Below are 26,449 nucleotides of genomic sequence, written 5' to 3'. Positions count from 1 at the left end.
CTACTGTGAACAGTGCTGCTATGAACATAGCAGTGCAAGTATCTTTTTGAATTATAGTTTTCTCCAGGTATATGTCCAGGAGTGGGATTTCTGGGTCATATGGTAACTCTATTTTTAGTTTTTTAAGGAACCTTCATACTGTTCTCCATAGTGGCTGCACCACTTTATATCCACACCAACGGATAGAAGGGTACTCCTTCTCCACACCTTCTCCAGCATTTATTATTTGTAGACTTTTTCATGATGGCTATTCTGACTGGTGTGAGGTGATACCTTGTTGTAGTTTTGATTTGCATTTCTCTAATAATTAGCCATATTGACCATCTTTTCACGTGCCTGTTGGCCATCTGTATGTCTTCTTTGGAAACACGTCTATTTATTGCGTTTTTTTACATTAAGTTGTATGAGATGTCTGTATATTTTGGGAACTACGCCCTTGTTGCTCTCATTATTTGCAAATATTTTTCCCAGTCTGTAGGTTGTCTTTTGTTTATGGTTTATTTGTTTATGGCTGTCTTTTTGTTTATGTCTTTGCTATGAGAAAATCTACACACTTCACTAGGTCCTATTTATTTATGTTTGTTTTTATTTCTTTTACCTTGGGAGACTGATCTTCGAAAACACTGCCATTTATGTCTGAGAATGTTTTGCCTGTGTTCTTTTCTAGGAGTTTTATGGTGTTATTGTTTAAGTATTTAAGCCATTTTATATTTATTGTTGTGTATGGTGTGAAGGAGTGTTCTAACTTCATTGATTTACATGAGGCTGTCCAGCTTTTCCAGCTCCACTTGCTGACAAGACTGTCTTTTCTCTAGTGTATATTCTTACCTCCTTTGTTGAAGGTTAATGACTGTAGGCATGTGGGTTTATTCCTGGGCTGTCTATTCCGTTCTTTTGATCTATCTGTTTTTTCTCTTCTGTTCTTTTGATCTGTTTTTGTGACAGTACCAAGCTGTTTTGATTGCTGTAGCTTTGTAATATTGTCTGAAGTCTGGGAGGGTTATGCCTCCAGCTTTGTTCTTAAGGCAATTCTTGGTCTTTTGTAGTTCCATATAAATTTTAGGATTATATGTTCTAGCCTGTGAAAAATGTCATGGATAATTTGATAAAGATCACATAAAATCTGTAGATAGCTTTGGGTAGTATGACTGTTTTTAACAATATTAATTCTTCCAGAACAAGTGCATGGGAGACCTTTCCATGTCTTGGTATCACCTTCAGTTTCCTGTATCAGTGTTTTATAGTTCTTACATATCAGTCTTTTACCTCAGTGGTTAGGTTTTTTCCCTAGGTATTTAATTTTTTTTTACACAATTTTAAATACACAATAAATGTTTTACTTTCTCTTATATTTCATTGCTAGTGTAAAGAAATGCAACAGATTTCTGTATATTGATCTTGTACCCTGCTACCTTGCTGAATTCATTTATTCTAATAGTTTTTATATGGAGTCTTTAGGGTTTTCTATATAGAGTATCATCTCATCTGTGTACAATGACAATTTTATCTCTTCCCTTTCAGTTTGGATACCTTTTATTTCATTTTCTCATCTAATTGCTGTGGCTAGGACTTCCAATACTATGGTGAATAGAAGTGATGAGAGCTGGCTTCCACGTTGGTGTTTCAGAATTCAGTGGGAAGGCTTTCAGCTTTTTGCCACTGAGTATTGTACTAGCTCTGGATTTGTTGTAAATGGATGTTATTCAGCATTACGTTGTTATACTCACTTTCATCTGAGTTTTTATCATGAATGGATATTAAATTTTATCAAATGCTTTTTCTAACTTTATTGAGATGCTCATGTTGTTTTTGTCTTTTTTTTATGGCATATGGTGTATCACTTTGATTGATGTGTGTATGTTGAACCATCCTTGGAATGAATCCAAGTTGATCATGATGTATGATCCTTTTTATATGTTGTTGGATTGATTTGCTAACATTTTGGTGGGGATTTTTGCATCTGTTGATACATGTATCAGAGATATTGAGCTGTAATTGTCTTTTTTTGTAGTGCCTTTGATTTTGATATCAGGATGATGTTGGCTTCATAAAATGATTTGGGGAGGGTTCCCCTCTCTTTAGTCTTTTGGAAGAGTTTGAAAAGGATAGGTATGAGTCTATTTCACTTCTAGTAATCAGTGTATTTTGGAGAAGGCAATGGCACCCCACTCCAGTACTCTTGCCTGGAAAATTCCATGGATGGAGGAGCCTGGTAGGCTGCAGTCCATGGGGTCGCTACGAGTTGGACACAACTGAGCGACTTCACTTTCACTTTTCACTTTCATGCATTGGAGAAGGTAATGGCAACCCACTCCAGTGTTCCTGCCTGGAGAATCCCAGGGATGGGGGAGCCTTGTGGGCTGCCGTCTATGGGGTCGCACAGAGTCGGACACGACTGAAGCGACTTAGCAGCAGCAGCAGCAGCAATCAGTGTATTTAAATTATCTGTTGCTTGTTGATTTAGTTTTGGCAGGCTGTATGTTTCTAGAAATTTGTCAGTTTCTTCTAGGTTGTCCATTTTGTTGGCATATTACTGTTCATAGTATTTTTCTTATTTTTTAATATGTCTGCAATATTGGTAATTATTTTTCTTTCATTTCTTATTTTGTGTAATTGGGTTCTCTCTCTCAGGTGAGCCTGGTTAGCCATTCATTGATTTTGCTTACTCTTTCAAAAAAAAAACAGCTCTTGGTTTTATTGATTTTTTATTTTTAATCTATATTTTATTTCCTCTCTGATCTTTATTATTTCCTTCCTTCTGCTGACTTTTAAATGTTCTTTTTGTAATTCTTTTAGGTGGAAGGTCAGGTTGTTTATTGGAGATTTTTCTTATTTCTTGAGGAAGGCCTGTATTGCTATGAACTTCTTTCAGGTCAGGACTGCTTTTTCTGGATCCCAAAGATTTTGGATGGTTGTGTTTTTATTGTCCTTCATCTTGAGGTATTTTTAAATTTCCTCTTTAATTTCATTGTTGGCCAGTTGGTTTTTAGTAGCATGTTGTTTAGTATCCATGTGATCATTTCCTCCTCATTTTTCTTTCTGTGACAGATTTCTAGTTTCATGCCATTCTGGTAAGAGAAGATGCTTGAGATAATTTCTATCCTTTTATATTTGTTCAGACTTTATTTTATATCCTAGTGTGTGGTCTGTCCTAGAGAATGTTCCATGTGTGCTTGAAAAGAGTGTGTATTCTGGTTTCCTTGGATGTAGTGTCCTGTAGATATCAATCCATCTAACTATTCTAAAGTGTCATTTAGATGTGTCTATTTCCTTACCTATGTTCTGTCTGGAAGGTCTGTCCATTGATAAAAATCTATTAATGTAGCCCCATCAGTTGCTCCTTTTATGTTTGTTAGTATTTATTTTATGTATTTAGGAGCTTTAGTATTGTGTGGATATATGTTAATGAGGACAATATTTTCTTCTGTTGATCCCTGTATCATTAATATAGTGTCCTTTTTTGTCTTTATTCATGGCCTTTGTTTTAAAGTCTGTTTTGTCTGATATGAATATCACTACCCTTACTTTTTTGACATTTCCATTTGCATGAAGTATCTTTTGCCATCCCCTCACTTTCAATCTATGTATTTCTTTCACCCTAAAGTGGGTCTCTTGTAGGCAGCATATTGTAGGTTCTTGTTTTATTATCCATTATGTCATTCTGTGTCTTTTTATCGGAGCGTTTAGTCTATTGACATTTAAAGTAATTATTGATAGTATGTATTTATTGCCATTTTAAACCTTGTTTTCCAGTTGATTTTGTATGTCTTCCCTTTTTTGTTTTTCCTTTTGTAGTTTGATGGTTTTCTTTAGCATTGTGCTTGAGTTCCTTTGTTTTTAGTTTTTGTGAGACCACTGTATGCTTCTGATTTGTGGTTACCCTGGTTTTCAAGTGTGTTAAACTGTAATTCTAGCTATTTGTTTTAGACTGATAGTCATGTGAGCTCAGTTCAGTTCAGTTCAGTCGCTCAGTCGTGTCTGACTCTTTGCGACCCCATGAATCGCAGCACGCCAGGCCTCCCTGTCCATCACCAACTCCCAGAGTTCACTCAGACTCATGTCCATCGAGTCAGTGATGCCATCCAGCCATCTCATCCTCTGTCATCCCCTTCTCCTCCTGCCCCCAATCCCTCCCAGCATCAGAGTCTTTTCCAATGAGTCAACTCTTCGCATGAAGTGGCCAAAGTACTGGAGTTTCAGCTTCAGCATCATTCCTTCCAAAGAAATCCCAGGGCTGATCTCCTTTAGAATGGACTGGTTGGATCTCCTTGCAGTCCAAGGGACTCTCAAGAGTCTTCTCCAACACCACAGTTCAAAGGCATCAATTCTTCAGCACTCAGCTTTCTTCACAGTCCAACTCTCACATCCATACATGACCACAGGAAAAACCATAGCCTTGACTAGACAGACCTTTGTTGGCAAAATAATGTCTCTGCTTTTCAATATGCTATCTAGGTTGGTCATAACTTTTCACATTCTAAAAAATCTACATTTTCTTACTCTCCCATAGTTTGTGATTTTGATATCCTATTTTATATCTTCATGTTTATCCTTTTTCTGTCCTTATAATTTTAATTGCTTTCACAATTTTAATTGTTTTTTTTAATGCATGTATTGGCTTATCTAAGTGGTCGTCAATCCTTTCATATATTTACCTTTCCTGTTGTAAATTTCCCTTTCCTATAGATTCTTGCTATTTTTCTACTCAGAGAAGACCTTTCAATATTTCTTTTAGGATAAGGTTTAGTATTGCTGTATTCTTTTTTAAGCCTTTATTTTATATTGGAATATAGTTGATTAACAATGTTGTGTTAGTTTCATGTGTACAGCAAAGTGATTCAGTTATACATGTAGTTATTCTTTTAAAAATTCTTTTCCCATTAGGTTGTTACATAATATTGAGCAGTTTCCTGTGCTATATAGTAAGTCCTTGTTGGTTGTCCATTTCAAATATAGCAGTGTGTACATGTTAGTCCCAAACTCCCTACCTATCCTTTACCCACACCCCTCCCCAGTAACCATAAGTTCATTCTCTAAGTCTGTGAGTTGGTTTTTGTTTTGTAAATAAGTTCATTTGTATCACTATTTCTTAGATTTTGCGTATAAGTGATATCATAACGATATTTCACTTTCTCTGCCTTACTTCATTCAGTATGACAATCTCTAGGTCCATCCATGCTGCTGCAAATGGCATTACTTCTTTCTCTTTTGTATGTACCACAGCTTCTTTATCCATTTCTCTGTCAATGGAGATTTAGGTTTCTTCCATGTCTTGGCTATTGTGAACAGTACTGCTATGAACACTGGGGTGCATGTATCTTTTCAGATCATGTTTTTATCCAAGTATATGCCCAGGAGTGGGATTTCAGGATTATACAGTAGCTCTATTTTTAGTTTTTAAAGGAACTTCCATACTGTTCTCCATAGTGGCTGCACCAATTTCATTCTCACCAACAGTGCAGGAGGGCTTCCTTCTCTTCACACCCTCTCCAGCATTTACTGTTTGTGGATTTTTTGATGATGGCCATTCTAGCTGGTGTGAGGTGATATTTGACTGTAATTTTGATTTACATTTCTCTAGTCATTATCAATGTTGAACATATTTTCATGAGTATTGCTCTATTCTTTTAGTTTTTGCTTTCTGAGAAGTTATTTCTATTTTCTTCTATGCTAAATGATAATCTTGTTGGGTAGAGTATTGTACTTTGCAAGTTTCCCCTTTAAGAGCTTTGGATATATGTTGCCACTCCCTTCTGGCCTGCAGAGTTTCTGTAGAAGAATCAGCTAATAGCCTTTTTATATTCCCTTGTAAATGACTCTGTTTTTCTGTTGCTACATTTAGAATCCCTCTTTATCTTTCACTTTTGCCATTTCAATTATATATCTTAGTGTGGATCTGTTTGGGTTCATCTCATTTGGGACCCTCTGTGATTCCTGTACCTAGATATCTGTTTCCTTCTGTAGGTTTGAGAAATTTTCAGCCACAAGTTCTTCAACTACATTTTGATCCCCTTTTTTCTTTCTTCTTCTGGAATCCCTTTCGTGTAGAGGTTGGCATACTTTACATTATCTCGTAGGTCTCACATGTCGCTTTCATTTTTTCTTTCATTTGTCTTTCTGTCTACTGATTGGGTGCTTTGTGTTAACTTCCAGATGACTTATTTGTTCCACTATGTAGACTTGGTCTGCTGTTTATTGGCTTTAGCTTGGTTTTTATCTCAGCAGTTGAGTTGTCTAATTTTGGTTTCCTTATGGTTTCTAGTTCCTTGTTACAGTGATCTGCCTTTTTATCAATAGTCTTTCTGAGGATCTTGAGCATTTTTATCACTTCATTTTTGAACTTGGGGTCTGGTAGACTGGCGAGGTCTGTTTCTCTCAGGGAATTTCTCTTAGTCTTTTTAAGTGGGAGTAGTTCCTCTGCATTTTAATTTTACTTATATTTCTCTTACTCCATGAATTTAGGAGGAACAGTTTTCTACTGTGATCTTGAAGTGCTGTTTTCCTGTAGGAGTGTTCTGGTACAGACTATGCGAGTCCAGTAGTTTTGATGTGAGGGCTGTATTTGGTATGGATGCCTGCCGCATCTTTCCTCAGCATGTGCTGGCCGTTATCCTCCCTTGATGAAGGGTGTGTTTGGTGCTGTGCTGTCCAGAGCTTGCACTGTAATGTTGGGTGGGGCCCCCTCTTTGCTCTGTAGTTGCCACAGCTCTGTTGGGGGCAGGGCCTGCTCCCCAGTTGTTGGAATAGAAACCCTGAGATCTGGTTCTCAGCTGTAGTGTGAGGTAGGTAAGACCAGAGCACTCAGCTGTGTGCCAGGACATGTGACTCTGTGACGTATCCTGCCAGCCAGTGTGCACGTCTACAAAATCAGCTGCTGCTGGTGCCACCCCAAGACCCATCTTGGCTGTGAGAACACTGATAATTGGCTCGGGTGGCAGCCTTGCCTTTGGTGTGTGCTCGTTCACAAAGCATGAGCTCCTAATGCCCACTGAAGCAGTGCCCCATGGTGGGAGCACTGATAATTGGTTCTGATGTCAGCCCTGGTGTGTGTGTGTGTGTGTGTGTGTGCTCCCAAAGTCTGGTGTGGCTGGAGCCATGTACCACTGTGAGCACACTGAGAATGAGGTTTCTATGGTGGACCTACACTCAGCCCTTCCTGCGTTGACTGGGGCTCCTTTGGTGGACCTGTGCCCCGTCCTGTGTGTGCCTCCCCTTATAGCCCAGACCACACTCCAGGCTCTTCTGGATATCTCTGCGTAGCCAAACCAAGTGCTCTCGCCGTGTCTGTCCGCTGAAGCCTGAGTTTCCACATCTAGCACTGTGCAGACCCGCAGGTGCACCTCCCTGGCTGGGCAGTAACATGGCAGCTTAGTGCCCGTCCCTCTCTATCTTGCTTGGCAGCAAGGTAGCATGGGCATACTCCTCTCTTGGAAATTCTAGACCCCTGAAGCTCCCTTGTCCTGGCAGACCTCCCAGCTAGTGAAAGAGGTTCCCAGGGTGTGGGAACCAGTTCTCTTTCACAGCTCTCCCCCAGGGGTGCAGTTCCCTCTCCTTTAGTGCTACCCAAGTATATGGGGCTCTTTGGTTGGTTGAGCTCTTTTGATGGCTTTTAGCTGATACGTTGTGAGAACTATTCCAGATGCAGCTGGAATTTTCCTGTATTTGTGGAGGGAGGTGGGCTCCATGTCCCACTCTGCCGCCTTGCTCTCCCTTCCAGGAAGGTTTTTGAGATAAATGTCTGCCATGTTAAAGTGTCTGCCTCTAGTGCCACCCTCATTTTTCTCTACCAGGAGAAAGTCGGCTTTTCTAGATGGGCGGTGGGAGGAAAAGCTTCTACATTCTTAAAATTGTAATGAGAGTAAAAGATAGGTGTCACTGGTTGGGAAAAGGTAGAAGGAAGGGTGGAGTCTGGAGGGAGGTATCAACTCAGTTTCCCATTCGGCTTCTCCCCGCTTGCTCTTTCTAAAGCTCATCTCGTTCATGTGCCCCAGGCCTGCAGGAGGCAGGCAGATTAATGGCTCCCTAATACTTCTTTCTGGTGGTGGTGTGGGGAGACCATTTATCAACTAGAGCCTGAAACTGCAGTAGACTCTTGGTCCTCATTCCCTTAGACCAATGAAATGTAGACCCCAGCCCCAAAACTTGAAAGAGAAGGAAATATAAAATGTAAATCTCTCTTTATAGCCTCATAATAATCTCTCTGTCACTGTCTTACAAATGTAAACATTGGCATCACTTCAAGCCATTATTGGCTCTGAGCATAAAGAACTGCTAAGAAAAAAATGGGAAAAAAGAAGAATCAGAGGCTTAATAACTTGAACTCCATTAAGGCATTGCTTCCTCTGAGGAGCCTTCTCTGAAGCTCCATGGCCTGGTTAGTGCCTTTGCTCTGAGCTCCCGTGGCCCTGTGTTGAAATGACCTGGTTATTTGCCCTTCTCCCTTACTAGATCAGGAATTCTTTGTGTGCCAAGAACCATATGCTATTGCTCTCTGCATCCCAGGTTTAGCACAATGCCTGGACCCTCAGTTGACTTTGTTGAGGGGGGTTGCTGCAGAGTAGATCTTAAAGGCAGCTGGTTTCTCAGTTCTGATCTCAGGATACTCCAACTGTCTAAATAGAGCACCTACAGGGAAGCTCATTTGTGAGCAAGAGCTTGTCAGATAGGTCAGTATTAGTCATGGCCACCAGATGGCGAAAGTGGTATTCTGACAAATGCACTAGTAAGCTTCTGTTTCTTGGACAAGGTTTAAAAAAAAAGTCACTTTCTAATTTCAATTCTACACTGCATGTTTTTAATTCTATGATGCCTATAATTCCTGTTTATGGCTCTCTGCAGTGCTATTAAAACTACTACACCCAAGATTTGCTATGGAGACAACCACGAAGCAAGCCTGTGTGTGGAGGGCAAGACGCAGCTCCTCTGTCTTTCCTAGAAACCCCAGGATGCCCCATATCCCTCTCTCAGCCCTCCAGGAGGAAGTTCTGAGAAAATTGATATTGGCACTTGCTGTTCCTTAGTTCTGCCATTAAGTCTAAACCTGACAACACAGTGAAATGTGGTAGCTTATGAGCAGCTTAGCGTTATCTGGTTGAATCTGGAAAAATCTAATCAGATGACTTATGAATAAAAATAAAGGGATAAAAATAATTATGTCTAAAGGGCTAACATTATTGAAGCTCTCTACTGATGGGATCCGGAGAAGGTGATAGCACCCCACTCCAGTACTCTTGCCTGGAAAATCCATGGACGGAGGAGCCTGGTGGGCTGCAGTCCATGGGGTCGCTACGAGTTGGACACGACTGAGTGACTTCACTTTCACTTTTCACTTTCAAGCATTGGAGAAGGAAATGGCACCCCATGCCAGTGTTCTTGCCTGGAGAATCCCAGGGACGGGGGAGCCTGGTGGGCTGCCATCTATGGGGTCGCACAGAGTCGGACACAACTGAAGCGCACTTAGCAGCAGCAGCAGCAGCAGCAGCAATGACGGGATCAGAAAAGTATTTAGTGAGAATGATCAGATTCCTCGGTCATCATTCTCTACCCCTAGTGCTCAAGCAGTTTTCTGCAGAATTTGATTCAGGTACACAAACATTCATTGAGGACCTACTATGAGTGAGAACCTATTATGTCAGGGTTATGGTAAATGCTTTGAATAAAAAAGAAAATCTATGGTTATTCCCCAGTGGTACAGCAGTTGGGACTCAGCACTCTCACTGCTGAGGGCCGGGGTTCAGTCCCTGGTTGGGAAACTAGGATCCCACAAGCCACTCAGTGCAGTTGGTCAAAAAAAATGTTTTTTTCTATCTTCCTCATCCTTGACTTGTTCACGGATTGATGGTAGGAGACAGGCCGGTAAGTGGTTGGTGATGATATAAGCTTTTAAGTGGCACAATGGGAGGATGCACAGGCTATTATGGGAAGAGGGCCTAATCCAGGCCACCGAGGAACAGGAAGGGTGTTGTTAAGGAAGCTTTCTGGAGGGTGGCTGGCACTAAAAAATCAGTAAAGAACTTTTCAGCCAACTATCAAATCCAAGTGAATAGTAAGAATGCCAGAGGTAGGTCGAGGGGATACGGACGGTTGGCCTTCATGATAGTATCAGCTACTAATAACCAAGGAGAATTGTCAGAAAGAATTGTATTAGGGATATTAGGACATGAGCTCTTTTGTTACAGGTGAAAAAGACAAGGGATGGGGAAAAGGGAGAAGTCATGTACATGAGGAAGAAAAAAGCTGAAAACATTTGCCATTTTATTTCTCCATCTTGACAGTAACATGAAAGTCTTTTATGTGAATGTTAACACGCTCACCAAATACCATTCCTTAAAGGAGCATAGGGTATCTGGAACAAAGACACCTGACTGTACAGGCCCCATATGTCTCCACAGCAAAAATCTAAAGACCAAAAAAGCTGGCATGCCCAATTCTGACACCAAAGGAGGGGACTCTGGAAGGTTGATGCCAGGTTTTAATCTCCTTGTCCTAAGTAGAGTGGCTTTACGGCAGTAAAAATGCAGGCAGTGGAAGAAGAGGCTGTGTGCCTATCTCCGACTTTCACAGGACTATGAGAGGACTGAAAATATTTACTTCCCTAGGACAGTGTATGATGTGGAGGAAAATAAGTCTGGCTGGGGCTCTGGAGGCTCGGGTCTGGGCCTGGCACTGTACCTAACCTGTTGTGTGTGACCCTCACAGGTGTCTTGGCCTCTCTAGGCCTCCATGTGCTCCAATGTAGAATGGATCACATCACTGCTTCTCAACAGGAGCGGAAGCCTCCACCCCCACCCTGGGAAGCTTCTGGTTCATGGAGGACCAGGCTGGAGCCAAGGACGGGAGCCCTCCTACAATACGGAATCAGTGCCCCAGGTTCCACAGCTATCACTCCAGAACTTATTTTCAGGGAAAAGCCTAGAACATATTTCTGAGTCAAACCTAATTCTCTTGTAATTGTAATCCAGAGGTGTTTTATTTTTTGGTTCATGTTTAATACGTGCTGAATGCACCAGTTTCTATGGCTGTTTTCTCTTGCCACTTTCATGTCTCTGTACTTTTTGATCAGAATGACTCCTGTCTCTACTTAATCTGAACCTACTTTCGATAGGCGTAAACATCTGACTCCATGACGTCTTTTAGTGCTGCCATGTCTGGCCATTTATATGCTGCAAGTAGGATTATTATAAACCATTTTCCTTTTAAATTCTCTTTATTGCTATATTCAGGCCATAATGCTATTATTAGTTATATCCATAGGCAGGTTATACTAACCAAGAATTTCATTTCAGGGTAGAAAAGGGAGCATTTCAAAGTACTGGCTCTAACGAGGGGAGGTGTTGGGACCAAAGGGACACAGAACAAGCCCTTGGGGGGACAAGCTCCAAGTTCTCTCCCCCAAAAGCCCCCAAGCCCGAGATCAGTCACCTCTGCGCAGGGCTTGCAGACTCTGCCGGGCCTGGCGGTGCAGCTCCTCCACACAGGGCGGCCTGGTGGCCGGGAGGAAGATGTTTCTCTGCTGGTGCCACGGTGCGCGGTAGTAAACGCTCAGCTTGCTCTCGACGTCCAGGTTGGAGACAGCTGCGAGATCAAGAGGGAAACAGGGCATTAGACAGGAGCAGTTTTCAGCTGTGCATTGCACTGTCCCCATGGTGGAAAGGGGAACAGGAGTGGGGCCTGGGCACAGTGGAAATCCAGTCCGCTGCATTGACCAGAGGAGTTCGAGAAAGGTTTCAAGTTGCCAGTACAGACAGGGACAACCTTTGCCCCCCAAAGCAAGGGACGAGAGACCCTGGCTCTTTGAGCCAGGCCTCAGAGTGGGCTGAGGTCCTGCCTTGTAGGAAGGCAGAGAAGTGCCAGAGGAAGGCCTCAGAATTATATAGTTCTGCACAGCTGCTCCTGATGCCTACTTGATCAGTGCCCTTGTCTTACTTCCTACCTCCTGAACCTTACCACTGAGCCATATATTATCCACTGTACTATCTGCCCATCATTCGAAGCACTGCTCAGCTTCCTTAGTTTTGCCTAAGAGCACAAGAACTAAAGAACTTATTAAATAACCTATTACAGGGGTGATGCGTGTTAGGAAGGGAATGTACACATAGTGTTGGAGAGGAGGGGGGCATGCCAACGCCTTTGGAATTCCTGCAGAACTCCTGAGCACCGTGCGAGCATCAGGATTGGTAGGATATATACCTCTGTGATGGGAGTGATTTAGTCATTAAGTTGTGTCCAACTCTTGCGACCCCATGGACTGTAGCCTGCCAGGGGATTCTCCAGGTAAGAATACTGCAGTGGGTTGCCATATCCTTCTCTGAGGATCTTCCCAACCAAGGAATCAAACCCAGGTCTCCTGCATTGCAGGCAGATTCTTTACTGACTGAGCTGTAAACTGAGGGTAAGTTCTCAGAGCTGGGCGGGGGGCAGGGTAGAAGGTTACCGTTTAAGAGTTGCTAGGTGGTGTAGTGGTTAGGACTTTGGTTCCCAGTGCAGGGGTCATGGGTTTGATTCCTGGTGGGAGAGTGGGGGAGTGAGGAAGCCAGGTCCATACCATATTAGTGCATAGTGGGTATGTGGATTCTTTCTTTGTTGGACAGTGCAACAGTGATGATGTAAGTGTAACTTACAGGTACCTGGGGGTACTTATTTTAATTCTTGATTTGGCTGTGCTGGGTCTTATTTAGGGCTTCCCTCAGAGCTCAGTCAGTAAAGAATCTGCCTGCAATGTAGTAGAGACAGGTTTGATTCCTGGGTCAGGAAGATCCCCTGGAGAAGGGAATGGCAACCCACTGCAGAATTCTTGCCTAGAGAATCCCATGGGCAGAGGAGCCTGGCAGGCTACAGTCCATGGGGTCATAAGAGTTGGACATGACTTAGTGGGTCTTATTTACAGCATGTGATCTCTTAGTAGCAGGATATGTGGATCTCATTCCCTTACCAGGGATTGAACCTTGGCACCCTGAATTGGGAGCTCAGAGTCTTAGCCACTGGACCACCAGGGAATTCCCCCTTTTTACATGCTTCATCCTGGGAGAAGGACTAGCTGCAGAGAGAGCACTGGTGGCTTGGAGACTCGGGCTCCAGTGTTTTTCTACGAAGAGAGGCCAGTACTACCCCCAGACTGGGGGCCAGAGAGACTCAGCACAGGATTCTATTTACTCCTGATTCTTATATTTCCCAACAGTTACTAAACCCAAGCCTCCACCTGTCCTTAGAGATGAACCTCACCTTCCCACGAGACAGGTGGACACCAACTTCAGATGAACCCAGTGACCATAACCTTGTGGGCGATACATCACTATCTGTCAAGGTCTAGACAATCCCATGACCTTCAGAGTTCCCAGGGGATAGACAGTAAGTTCAGCCTAAAAAGACGTCACACTGCCCTGTGGACAATTCTTTCAGCACTTTGGTTCTCTGGTCTCTGTCTGCAGTGCTGTTTGTACTTCTGGAATATGACTATTGCTTTACATCCCCCTCCCCCAGTCAACCTTCCTTTAGGCCAACGTCTCTCACTGTTGCTTGGGGAACAGACAGCAGCTTGGAAGCCAGAGCTGGCTTCCAAACCCCAGATCTTCCAGGCGCCAGCTGTGTGCCTCTGCACATGTCATCAGGTGAAACTCCTTCTTTCTTTCTCCCTCTTGCTCCGTCCCTTCCTCCCCAGGGCCTTGCCTGCACACTGGCAGTGTGCGGTAGGGAGCAGCCCGATGCCAAAGCCTGATGTCCACGGTCTGTCCCTGCCAGGCAGCCTTTTCTAGAGAACCACAGTCATTCTGCGCTGTGGACACAGCATCCACCATGGACGCCCTCAGCGTCAGAACTTGTCAGGAGGCCTAGACGTTTTTTTAACACGGACAGAATAGGGAAAACCTGGCTGTGTATTTATTTATGCACTACATGAATCCAGAATGATTTTTCCCCTATAAAAACTTCTCTAACTTCTAAAATAAAATGGAGCTTCACATTAGGAGTACTGTTTGCTTATTGGTGCTGCTGTTTGCACACTCGCCATCCTGTAGAAAGACCAGCGGAAGCCTGGGTTCTACTCACAGTTCTCTGCCCTGGGGCAAGTCACTGACCGTGCCCAGGACTCAAGTTCCCCATCTTTACCAATCAGGGTTTGGCCTTCCTGTTGGCTGAAGGAGGCCCATTGCCCTTTGTGCCTCTCCTTTCTACCCATCACCAAACTTCAGGATGCCCTGGGGGAAGGCCCTGGGCTCTGGGATAGAGAGATGGGGTTTCTGCCTGCCAGCAGTGGTCCAGAGCAGTTGACTGAAATCTTTGGGCCTCTGTCCCCTCCTCCATAAGCGGGGCTCCTAGAGCCTTCACAGAATCCAAGGAAATGATCATGATATGATCATTCCTTGACATGTCTCTGCTTACTACATACCAGTTCCCCTTGCTGTGGTGGGAATGGATAAGATGAAGGGGCCAGGCTTGGGTTCAAAGACAAAAGTCTGGAGCTCTCTTCCCTTTTTATTTTCCTGTCTTCATGGTGAGTCATGTGTAAATAAACATGAGGCTACCAGAGATGACTGTTGGTGGGGGGTAGGGTGTCTTACATTCTGGAAACTGTAAAGAAAGCTGCCTACAACCAGGGAGCCTGTGGCCTCTCTGAGAGGTAGGATGTCCCTGGTCTCTGATGTTAGCTAACTTGGGCAGCATTCAGTGCGGTGATTTTGAGATGCTAATTCTCTGAATCACTGTGAGAGCTGCACTATACGTTCTCCCTGGAAATGGTTTATCATTTTCTTGTTTATCTGTGGGTCATTCTGCTGCCATGTTCTACACCATGCACTTCCTCCAGAGTGTGTAAGCACGCATCCATCTGTCACAGCTCAGCTGTTGTTTTTGGAAAATTCCTGTGGGCACTGAGCAGCGCCATTGGATTCTACTGCTGAAGAGACCTCGGAAATGACGGAGTTCTGTGTTTTTTCAAACCACAGGGCATGACCCTTGAGTGGATTGTGAAATCCATTCAGCGGATCAGAACTAGCATTTTTTAAACAAAGACATACAGGAGACTGGAATAGAAAATGCCAACATGCATCACACACAGTGTTGTTTTGTGAAGCTGTTGGTTCTGTTACATATGTGTTCGTTTGTACATGTGTGCGCGTGGATGCTGGGGTGTGATGCAGACATGTACTTCTTGCTCTGGGCACCAGTCAACATACGGAAAGTTACTGCTCAGACCGCCGCTCTCAGGTACTAATGAGGGAATCAAGGTTCCAAGGTATGATCCAAGATCCCAGAGTTGATTTTCGGCAGAGGTAGAAACAAAGCTTAGGTCTCCTGAGGCCAAGTCCGTGCACTTCCCTAGGCAGCCTCTTCCCCTGCGTCACTTGGCCTGGCCGCTGCTCCCTCCCTCTCCGTTGGTGACTATTTGCTATCTATTGCATCTATTAAGTTGTCCTTCCAAAACCAAAACTCTCAACTCACGACACACACACGTTTCACCTGTTGTCTGAGAAAGCAGCCATTTGAATTTTAGGATGCCAGCAACACTTCAGCCCAGGGAGCAGAGAACAAGTTTCCCAGGGACGCTGATGCTCCCAGTCTGCAGACCACACAGTGAGGACCACTGACTGCTTTCCAGAAAGAGATACTGAGGCAACAACATAGGTACTTGACTAAACAATATTAAACGAGTGATGTTCAACCGTTTTGCTCTACACAAACCTTCTCTAGAGTTCAACCTAGTAAATAGATAAAGCCCAAGGCCAGCTTCACTACAGAGGCTGTCACGTTCTCAGATGGTGGTAATGCGCCTGCTTCCAGCAACCTGGACTGAAAGCAACCACTCCATCACCAAGTCCTGACACCTCTGTGCCAGTCTGCAAGGCTTGCGTGCCTGAGCTTAAACCAGAGTGGGAGCCTGGCTGTGCCCTTGCCTGGTCAGCCCCACAGACCCTAAAAAGACACTGGCACTTTTATATGGTGGCAAACAAGTTACAGTATACAAAAGATAATACAGATCAATAATAAGCAATTGGATCTTTCAGGAGAGCCTGATGGATAACTAAGGAATGCTTCTAAGATTCAGAGAAGGGCGACTTGTCACAAAGCTATTTTCATTATTTGCAAAGAACCGGGTGAGGTTGGTTCTTTGAAAGCAGGAAAATGGAGACTCAAGAAGGCACTCTAACCACAAAGATGCATATGGTGTTTTAAAGTCCCTTCACTCCCTCTCAGGCTACAGATGTGATGTTACGAACGCAAGTACCTCTCACATTTCAGGGAAGACAGTGGAGCTGGAGTGGGAGAGACAGATCAGAGAAAGCATATGAAAATCACCTTTCTGTTCAGGAGACACTGCATACTTATCACCAGTATGGTGCCCAGACTCTCTGGTCTGCTTAGACAGGTGCCCTGGGCTCAAGTAAATCATGACAGTAAGGTAATTAGCACATGACACCCGATTATACATGCTAGTAAATCTCTTCTCTTAGATAGAGGTGAGACTCTTAAAAATTACTTAGAGATCACCAGCAACAATGGAAAATTTAAAAATATCCAGACTTACAGAAGGTCCCACATACCCCTCCACTGCACTCCACTAAGACTTATTACTTACTTGCTAGTTAGTATCTTCATAGGTAGAGAAGTAATGCCCTTTACTGGACCCACAAAGAAGCTATAAATACATGAGCCTGCAAGCCAAAAGGAATTCTTTTCCAAGGACCTTTCCACACGCAAAGCCTAGAGATTTATGTGTTCTGTGCTCTCTGTAAAAGACACACATGATATATTGAATCTGGAGTCAGAAAAGATGTGTTCTCTTCTGACTCAGTTAGCCTGAGTCTAGCCGAGTCTGCAGCAAGACTGAGGAAGGCCCGCTCTTCAGGAACAGTGGCTCTTTCTCTCCATCAGCCCAGGAAAGACAGGCTCCAAGAATGATTCCTCACAACTGGCACTGAGACAAAGCTTCAGGAGGTGATACTAAGCAGGGAGCAGGGAAGTGATACAGGGAAGGGAAGGAAGCCAATAAAGGGTGCACAGGCTGGAACCCCTTAGGAGCCAATGCAGAACACACACCTTAGAGGCGAGGGAGTGGGGATATTTATCTCCCACTTCCTATCAGCCATCAGTTGAAGGCTGCTGAAGTGCCAGAACAGTATTTCCTTGTACTTCTAGAAAAGCATACTCCTCTGTGGGTTGTGGGAGCTGTTAAATGAGGCTGCCTGCTGTGCACTGAGGTGATAAGGGGAAGGGCACTACTCGGCCTGGGGGTTTTACAATTTGTGACCCTTGGAGCAGACAAGTATTTGCATTTCAAATTCAGGATGTCTGGATTGTGCACCAGACTACTTTGACAAGTTGTCCAATGCCAAAGTAGCCTAAAATGGGTTTATTGTTAAAATACCCCAAGCCTGGCAGTGAAAAGCCCTGGTCAGACAAAGCTGGATCCTGGTTGGAACATCAGCAGGAAGGCCGTGGCCAGGAGGCCGGGCAGAGGGATGGCTGCCTCCTGTGGGCCCTTGAGCAGATTGCTGGGCCTCTTAAGGTTTCTTTCCTCCTTGGTGGGAGTTTCTGGCCTGGTTTCTATTCCAGGATCATCTCCAAGAAGTCCAGGCTTCTTCCCAGGGAACTGGCTTTAAGGAGCACGTTGTGCGTGCCGGGGGTATTCACTGTTGCTAGGTGCCCATTGCCTCTAAGCTGCTCCAACCGACAGGACTAGAAAATACGTAAGTCTTAGAAGGTGAAGATAAAAGCTGAGTTGAAACTGCTATTTCCAATTCAAATCTAAGATTACAGGTTTTCATTTAACTTACTTGATTTTATAATTGATCTCTTTTGTGCTGAAAATCTTGATTCTTTATGACACTGCCATAATTTCCTATTTGAATAGTCCCAAAATGACTACAAGAAGACAACTGATTTCAGTTGTAGATATCTTTTTGTTTTCCTTTGTGTCTTTAGGATATTTTCTACTAGAAATGGATATAGCAAGACATACTTTGTTTAAAAGGCAAATGACATGACTGAAGGTGTTGAATACGACGATTGTTAAGGTTCTGAATAATCCTTTGGGGACATGAAATGAGAGAGGTTCCTGATTGCCCTATTCAGGTGTTCATCACTAACTAAAATCCATTGACAGTTTCTGCACTGGTAGGTTACAGCTTATTTGAGAAAAACATACAAGCCTTCTTGCCCTTCGTGCCATCAGGGCCCTCAGGAGGTTCGAACCTGGCAGCCCCATGAGACAGACAAGATGATGAGCCCAATGGGCTCAAGCGTGCGCCCTGAGAGAGGTACAGAGGGCCGGCCAGGTGTGGGAGAAATGCTCTCTGCTTGGGAAGGGACACGGGGAAGAGGTGGTTTTGAGATGGGGGGCAGAGGTGATGGACAGGATTTGCTGGGAGGTTAGAAAATGCTGGAAGGGAACCACGAGAGATTTCTATTTTGAGGTAAGAAAGATCTGACTGTTGGCAATTTCTGGTGAGGCAACCCAAGAGGAAAGCTAGAACGAGTTGGTCAGGGCTGGTCCCAGGAGTTGACTGCCACTGGACCAGGGCTTGTGAGGCAAAGGGGGCAGGTTAGGGGCTGCCAAGAAGGAAGACCATGCTACCAGTGAGCATGTGCATGGAGCAGGCACAGCATTAGCCTCTGATAGAGCCCATCTCATTTGGTTCCCACAGTAAGTCCAGGAAGCACGTCTGATCATCTCTACTATGCTGAATAGGCACAGAGAGGTTAAGAAATTGTTCAAGGCCCCAAAGATTATGAATGATAGAGCTAGGAACTTACAGTGAGCACCACTGAGTCCAAAGACCCACACCACGTTCTGCCTTGCTCCCCATTTTCTAACCCACACCACTGCCCCACACAGGTTCAGGAATCTGTGTGGGAAGGCCACGGCCATTCCAGACAGGAAGACTGAAGCCGTTTCACGGAGAGCCCTGGTGGTTGGGACGAGGAACCTGCTGTATCATGGGGAGCAGCTTCCGTGTCCCACAGCTGAGCGCATGACAAACTGTTTAAGGTTAGAGAGGGGCTTCCTTCTGTACTTTTTGCATTGTCCAGATAAGCAAGTCTAGAATATGGACCTATATGTTATACAAGCTCAACTATTTTGGTTGACTGAATGAGACTTAACCTCATAAATGGTTCAATCTACACAGACCTATATGTTGTAGAAGTTCAACTATTTTGGTTGAATGGATGGGGCTTAACTTCATAAATGGTTCAATTGATACATCTTTGGGGGCTTCCCTTGTGGCTCAGCTGGTAAAGAATCTGCCTGCAATGCAGGAGACCTGGGTTCTATCCCTGGGTTGGGAAGATCCCCTGGATAAGGGAAAGGCTACCCACTCCAGTATTCCAGCCTAGAGAATTCCACGGACTGTATGATCCATGGGGTCACTAAGAGTCAGACACGACTGAGCGACTTTCACTTTCACACATCTTTGTGGCCCTTTCTCTCCCCTTTACTCTGCCTCCTTTCTTTTCCTGATCTCTTTTCTCCCAAAAAATGCTACGCTATATCCAGCTCAAGTTGTAACTCCTCCATGAAGCCATTAAGACCTCTAGAGCCCAGTAGGTTCACATACATTCATTCATTCATTGAACAATGGGTAATTAAGGATCTCCCATGTGCCAGGCAGCATGCTAGGCACTGGGGATACAGTGATGGACATGACAGACACAGGCCTTGCCCTCACAGAGCTCACATCCAGGTCAGAGGTAGGTGAGGAAGTTAAGACTGACCGATAAGGAAGGATCTAATCAGGTAATAAGAAGCACTCTGATGAAACAGAACGCTTAGCAAGACTACACAGAGGCATGGCACGGAGTAGTGACAGTAGATGACCACAAAGGCCTGAGAGTCTCAACTAGCTGTCAGAGATATCAAAGTAAACGTGAGCGAGAGGGCACCTGGCCACAGGAAGCCAACCTAGTGAAGTGACTGCTTCCTCTAGCTCAGTGTGGCCTAGCTGGTTACCAGAGTCATTTCTTCTTTTTTGGCACACAGCTGAGTACATTTCCCAGCCTCCCTTGCAGTTGGGTATAGCCATCTGTGGCGGTCTAGCAGTAGCATGTGAGCAGAAGTGAGTGGGACCACTGCCAGGAAGCACAGCCCAGGGAAATCTGCCACACGTTATCATTCATGTTCTTGAGAAGCCATACATGGAAGATGGTAGACTCCCAAGATAAACAGACATCCTTGAACTCCGGTTAGGAGTGGAGCCACCCACCCATGAAGAAAAACCCATTTTTGACATTACGCAAGTGAAGAATAAACCTGAATTTTATTAAAGCACTGGGATATTGGGGGTTATTTGTTATGGCAGCTCACATTTACATGAATACACTGAAGTCACTGTGTTGCTGCCATAGCTACTGATTTGACCCGTTCTCAGCCTAGGACATGGTTTTCTCCTACTCTTTACCGTTGTATTTTTAGTTCACTTCTGCTTTCTGTAGGTCCTACCCCCTCAACCCAGATGGCCACGGTGCAGCCAGAGGCCTGCCCTTCTAGGGTGAGTACTTTGATACCTTATCTGCGCATCAGAGTGGATCCTGCTTTCACTGCTACATCATGTTAATGGATGCTGTTATGGCCCTTTACATCATTTGTACTTTTAGGGAAATGCTGAGTGCGTTCTCTTTCACTGTGCTTAGAAGGTATGTTTTCTCGACTACCACAAACACAATCCTTATCTCAATCTTTCCCCAAATTAGGAGCATTCCTGAATTTGCGGGGCCAGGGTCGGTATGACAGTTCCTGCTCATACAGGGGGAGCTGCTTATTTCCCTGGCAGACTGTATGCGTTCTCAGGTGTCTATCTTAGCACCAGGTACAGGCAGGCACAGAGTAGGAGCTCAGTACCTGCTGGCTGAGGAAATGAATAGGGAGCAGAGTTATTTACTGTGGCGAGACTCACTGGCATGCGAGGGAGATAATCTGCACCAGTTTTTGTTCTTCAGAAAACATCTTTAAAGCCACCCCCTCAATTTACAGTCAGCATTAACAAAAGCTTTTCCTTGAAAACCAAATGCATAGAAGTCAGGCTGAATTACGAGGCGCTCTGGGGCGTCCACAGAAATGAGGGTTGTGTGGAGGGCACGCGAAGCAGGACTGTGCTCTCCCGCTGCTTTGCTAAGTGCTGGCTCCCCCTCTCCCCTCCCCACTTTGCTCGCTCTTCTCAGACTCTACCTCCAAATTATCTCTAGGCGTCTACAGGCAGAGCCACTCTTTATCCTGACACACGCCTCCCTAAGTCACCTACCTTGTGAAAGCTGCGTGCACCCACTTAACCCAATACTGGGCTCCATTCTCTCCAAGGTCAACAGGCGGGCAGTGCTCATACGGCGGGGTGCTGACCTTGGAGAGCAAGACACTGCCTCCTCCGTGCCCTCAGAGCTAGTGGCCCAGCCCTGCACAGGCTCTTGCCTCCACACTCCCCTCCCGCTCCAGATAGAAACTTTCTTCAAATGTCACAAAGCAGAGCTTCACTGGTCAGACACCAAGGCCAGACTAATAAGGCAGAGGACCAAGAGCAGAAGAACGGGTGAAGAATCCATAACCATGAAGAGTCAAAGAATTCCCTTACTGTGGTTTTTCTTTCACAGCCTCAGACCCCTGCTGCAAGAGGAACTGAGGTTAAAACACCGAGGCCACTAAACCTGCAAACCGAATGGCATGAATCAAACCGAATGGCATGAGACACCAGCTCCAAGAACTGTTTTGAGCCCAAGCCGTGGTCCAAGTTGCACAGAGGTCACCTTGCTTGATCTAACAAGAGATCAACCTCAGAATGAGGCATTTGTGACAGAATTTCACCCACTGAAAAAAACAGGTGGCTAATCTGTTTTTTTTTTTTTCAAGAATAAAAGAATAAATGAAGCATTTATTACTTCATTACACTTACACAACCCATAAGCCACCTTTTAAACTGGCTCTTTCCCCAAAGCTGCCCATGAACTGAAAGGTATAGAGGCAGTCCTGTGTAGGCAGGAGACAGACCTCTCTCACTGGGCTGTCATGGGGGCCCCTCCTGTCATTTCTGCAGGGAATTAGATACTAGGGCAGGAGGTTTACATGAAGAGGTAATGATAGTGGAGCAAAGGTAGTGCTTAAACACAATGTGGTGATCTCAGTTAAGAATGAATTTCAGCCAGTGTTCTCTCTTCTAAACTTTCTTTTAAAGGCTGTCAAACCAATAGCTTTGGTGAGCACAACATTTATGTAACTTTTATCCACCCAAGTTAATGTTCTTTCCAGAACAAAAGCCACCTGGGACAAGTGACACACAGAGGTGTCCAGATTCCCATTTTTCTTACCACTGTGTCAGTGTGCTCAACCAGGTCCTTTTTAGATATTGGCTACTGGCTAAAGCCCATTGCAGAAATACCAGGGTCCTATGTGGTAGGGTTTTCTGCTGGGGGCTGTCCAAGCAAACTGCCTTTTCACGGGTAACAGATGCCAGAAGTTCCCTCCTCCTGGAGTGAGTTCAAGCCAGTGGCCAGAAGTAGACCAATCCAGGCCTGAACTGTAGGACTGTCGGGGCCTTCTCACTAACAAGTGTGGATTTGGGCCTTTCGGGTGGTTGTATTTATTTGGATAGACCCTGTACTCTTGCCTGGAAAATCCCATGGACGGAGGAGCCTGGAAGGCTGCAGTCCACGACTGAAGTGACTTAGCAGCAGCCGCAGCAAAAGGCTCTATGCAGTCCATGGGGTCCATGGGGTCACAAAGAGTTGGACATGACTTAGCAACTGAACAACAACAACAATAAAAGTCTCATCTCAGCAATTAAGAAAATCCTACCTGGGTGACTATGCTTGTGAATGAGGACTCACAGACCGCTAGCCCCTCCCCCTCCCCTGCTTTGCCTCCTGCTTCCCTGGACCACACGTCTCTGTCACTCCCTTCCTCTATCCCCTTCACACTCCTTTCCCTTTTGTGCTGAGCAAGGGCCTGGGTCAAGATCAAAACTAGCCTGCTCTTTTTGGATACATTATATTTTTCAGCCTCTAAGGAAAGTCCTGGTGTTGGTTTTTTCCCCATTTGGTGTATGGGACTAGAGTAATAGCTATTATGATAATTTAACTCATGACAAGAATGAAATTATTAAGTACTGAGAAAAATCTGACCAAGAAACAAATGTCTAGTCATTCTCCTCTCTTCACTCTGTATCCACTGACAGACGTGCACATAAACCACAACAATGCCTGCTCAGCAGATCACTCAGCCGGCACCTACATGGCCCACCTTTGGGTAAACGTCACCTCTGTTCCTACAACTTATTTCAGGCCTGCTCCTCCCACTCGCACTGAGGATAATAGTGCTGTTCAGGACAACAACGAGCCATCTTCCTCAGCAGATAGTCCCTGGACAGCCACTGATGCTGTCCCTGCCTGAGCCAGAGGGAGTCTAGCCTCCTGGAGCGGACCAATCAACACCCAGATCCAGGATCAGGTGGTACAAGTTCTGCTAGGAAGTCAAAAAGCGGACCAAGGGCTCAAGAGGGGAGGAGCCAAAGGGCTCAAGATGGGAGGAACCGACGAGCTCAGTGCCCTGCTGACATCCCCCCAGTATTTACCTAGATGTAGGAAGGTCCTCTGCCTTTGGTGATTGTCTTCCTGGCCCTGGGAGAGTGCTTGGCCCACGAGCAGGGTAAGCAAGAGTATGAGACGATTCATGCCAGTAGGAGTGGCCCCAGCGATGACAGACGCCCCCATCCTTCAAGGTTAGGCCAACTCCTGAGAGTGCTCTGGCCCTCTCCCTAAGGTGCTCAGCAGGCCTGAGTTCCGTGGTCCTCGCGGTGACTGCTGGCCAGCACACGTGCCCTCTCGGCCTGTGCCCCTCCAGCTCTCTTCCCCACACCCTGCCGGCATTCCCCGTGTGCACTGCACCCTGAACCACCTGCACTCCAGCCCTTGGCTCAGGGTTGACTTCGGGGAGAATCCAAACTAAGATGGCTACTTAGGGCGTCTCTGCCAAGGTGACCTTGGAGCTGACGCCTAGTCCAGTGAGGGAAACATGCTGTAAGGCAATCCCAAGCAGAGAGAACAGCAGAAGTGAAGGGCCCGAGGTGGGCTCCTGCTGGAATGCCTGAGGGGCAACACAACTCGGGAAGGAAGGACAGAAAGCGCGAGGCAAAGGGCATGAGAAAACGGCTTTCTCCCTTTCCTCCTCTCATAGTTACCATAGCGCCTGGAATTCTTTCTGTCGCGATTTCCTCCAATTGTTTCACTTCTCATTGCTCTGATGGCTCATTTTCTGAGAGTTCTACCATTTAAATGAAATAGAAATAGCACTTTTTATTTCACTCTATTTAAACACATCTACCACCGATTGGCATGGAGCTGTGGGGACTGTCTGCAGCTCTGGTTAGGGAGGTGGCCTGGGGTGGGAGAGGGAACAGCTCGCTCCCCACAGTGGTGCCCACCCCAGATATTCTTAAAAGGTGGGAGATGGACCCTCTTCTCCTGCTATGTCAACCATCATCGTCAAGGACACCTTCTCTTAAGAAACCACTATGTGCTGTACTTTGGGCGATTTGTTTCACCTTCATCATCTCTGACCCTGACGCCAGCTCTGAAAACCAAACAGTTAACTACAGCCCAGGGAGGCTACCTTCTTTGTATTTCCCCCTCCAGGCAGGTGCCCCTGGCTACACAGGATACACTGCAGAAGTGATTCCCAGGGCCACAGCGCCCTCGCCATGCATTTGGGGCCCTGCCGATGCGGTTGCTTTGATTTCAAATAGGAGACTCCAGATCACAGAGGATTTGGAGTTCTTTTTAGGCGGCTGGCATGAGCTCAGCACAGATGCCTCCCGGAGCAGGACTGCTTTGCTGCCTCCTGGGAGGTTCATCATCAAAACTTCCTGCCCTGACCCACATCACGACTCTCCATTTGTGCTTCTGGCTGCAGCTACTGGGTAACCGGCAGTGGAGTCTATTAGTGCTTCATTCTGCTCACAGTTCCTTCTGGAGGAGTTGGCATCTAAAAATTAGTTAGCAGTAAGCGAGCCCTGAGGTGATACCTATTAAGAACTAAAAGGTAGGCCAGGGAGACTGAGCTCTGTTGGCAGAACTAGCCTGCTCTCTGTGTAGCTGGTCCTCAGGAGTCCCTAGTGTCTCTAGGCTTTCGGTCTCTAAGGCTGGAAGCGATAACAAATAGGTTTTAGGGCTCCCTGTTACCCGGCTTGTCCTTAGTGCTCACCAAATGTTCACATATACAGCTGCATTTTCAGCTTTCTATGTCGTCAGACTGAGGCCAAATGACAGAGTGTCGGCTCCTAGCCAGTGGGATGCAGGCAGAATTAATGTACACCACTTCAAGGCTTGCTCCTTATAAAACCTCCCAGGAGCCTTGCTTCTCTTCCTCCGCTGCTTGAGAACTACATGTTCTAGGCTTATATCAGACTTTGTGTGAGGGAGAAATAGAACTTTTATTGTATTAAAGCACTGAGCATTGTTGGTTTATCTGTTAGCATAGCATAGTACAGCCTATCCTGACTAACACAGTTTTCCTTTATTATGCCTATTCATCCATCCACCCAATCCATTCATTCATTTGTCCTTTCAGAGGTCATTCATTCACTTGATAGTACTTAAGTGCCCACTATCTGGCTAGTACTTTAGCATGAAGACACCTTGGGTTCTTCCTCTGGAGAACAGGTGTATATCCAGGTGAGGAGATGGACGTGGGAGCAGAGACAATAATACAGGGTGCTAAGTGTGTCCTGGCTGCATAACATCCTGTTATGTGCAGAGAAATAAATATTCAGAGGTCTTTACCTTTAAAAAATGCCACTATCCTCTTTTTACTTTCATTCTTAATCAGACTCCTGTTTTTAAGACAGTACCCACCCCTGCATATTGCACTCATTCTTAAAAAAAAAAAAACAAAAACAACTGCATTTACCACCAGTCTCTCCTTCCTAGTGGCCCATCATTCCAAACCAATCTTCCCAAAGTACCATTTCTACAGATCATGCCCCTGTATGAAAATCATCCAGGGGTCTCTCATTGCCCACATGAGGTTCTGCTGCTGCTGCTAAGTCACTTCAGTCGTGTCCAACTCTGTGCGACCCCATAGATGGCAGCCCACCAGGCACCCCCATCCCTGGGATTCTCCAGGCAAGAACACTGGAGTGGGTTGCCATTTCCTTCAGAGTCTTCAATTTGGCATTGATCCAGATCTGAGCTATCTTTCTAACCTTATTTTCCACTTCTCCTTTACCCACAACTATTTCTTCAACCAGATTGGCATAATCCATGGCCAACAACCCACACCACTGATGACCCCACTTCCATGTCTTTCTCACACCACTGCTTCCCCAGGACTCCCCTCCTTGTCTGCCTAAGTCCCTTCCTCTCTTCAAAGTCCCACCTCAAGTGGTATCTTTGATCTTTGTCTACTCAACTCCATAGTATTAATATACTCAACAACTTAGATGAAATGGACAATTCCTCATGGAAAAAACTAGCACAG

The 26,449-nt window shown here is 45.2% G+C and overlaps 1 protein-coding gene across 50 annotated transcripts in view; it reads right to left on the bottom strand.

Annotated features, from left to right (window-relative positions):
• The window catches only part of NHS (NHS actin remodeling regulator), a 505,180-nt gene that overhangs the window by 52,640 nt on the left and 426,091 nt on the right, over window positions 1-26,449 (bottom strand). For all 50 annotated transcript variants that reach the window (XM_055564127.1, XM_055564142.1, XM_055564128.1 and 47 more), the window contains one exon: window positions 11,422-11,574. In XM_055564127.1, the coding sequence (XP_055420102.1) occupies window positions 11,422-11,574 (153 nt within the window). The remainder of the gene's footprint in view (window positions 1-11,421; window positions 11,575-26,449) is intronic.

The sequence above is a fragment of the Bubalus kerabau genome, chromosome X, assembly GCF_029407905.1.
Source record: "Bubalus kerabau isolate K-KA32 ecotype Philippines breed swamp buffalo chromosome X, PCC_UOA_SB_1v2, whole genome shotgun sequence".
NCBI lineage: Eukaryota > Metazoa > Chordata > Mammalia > Artiodactyla > Bovidae > Bubalus > Bubalus kerabau.
This window is presented reverse-complemented; position numbering and strand designations above follow the sequence as displayed.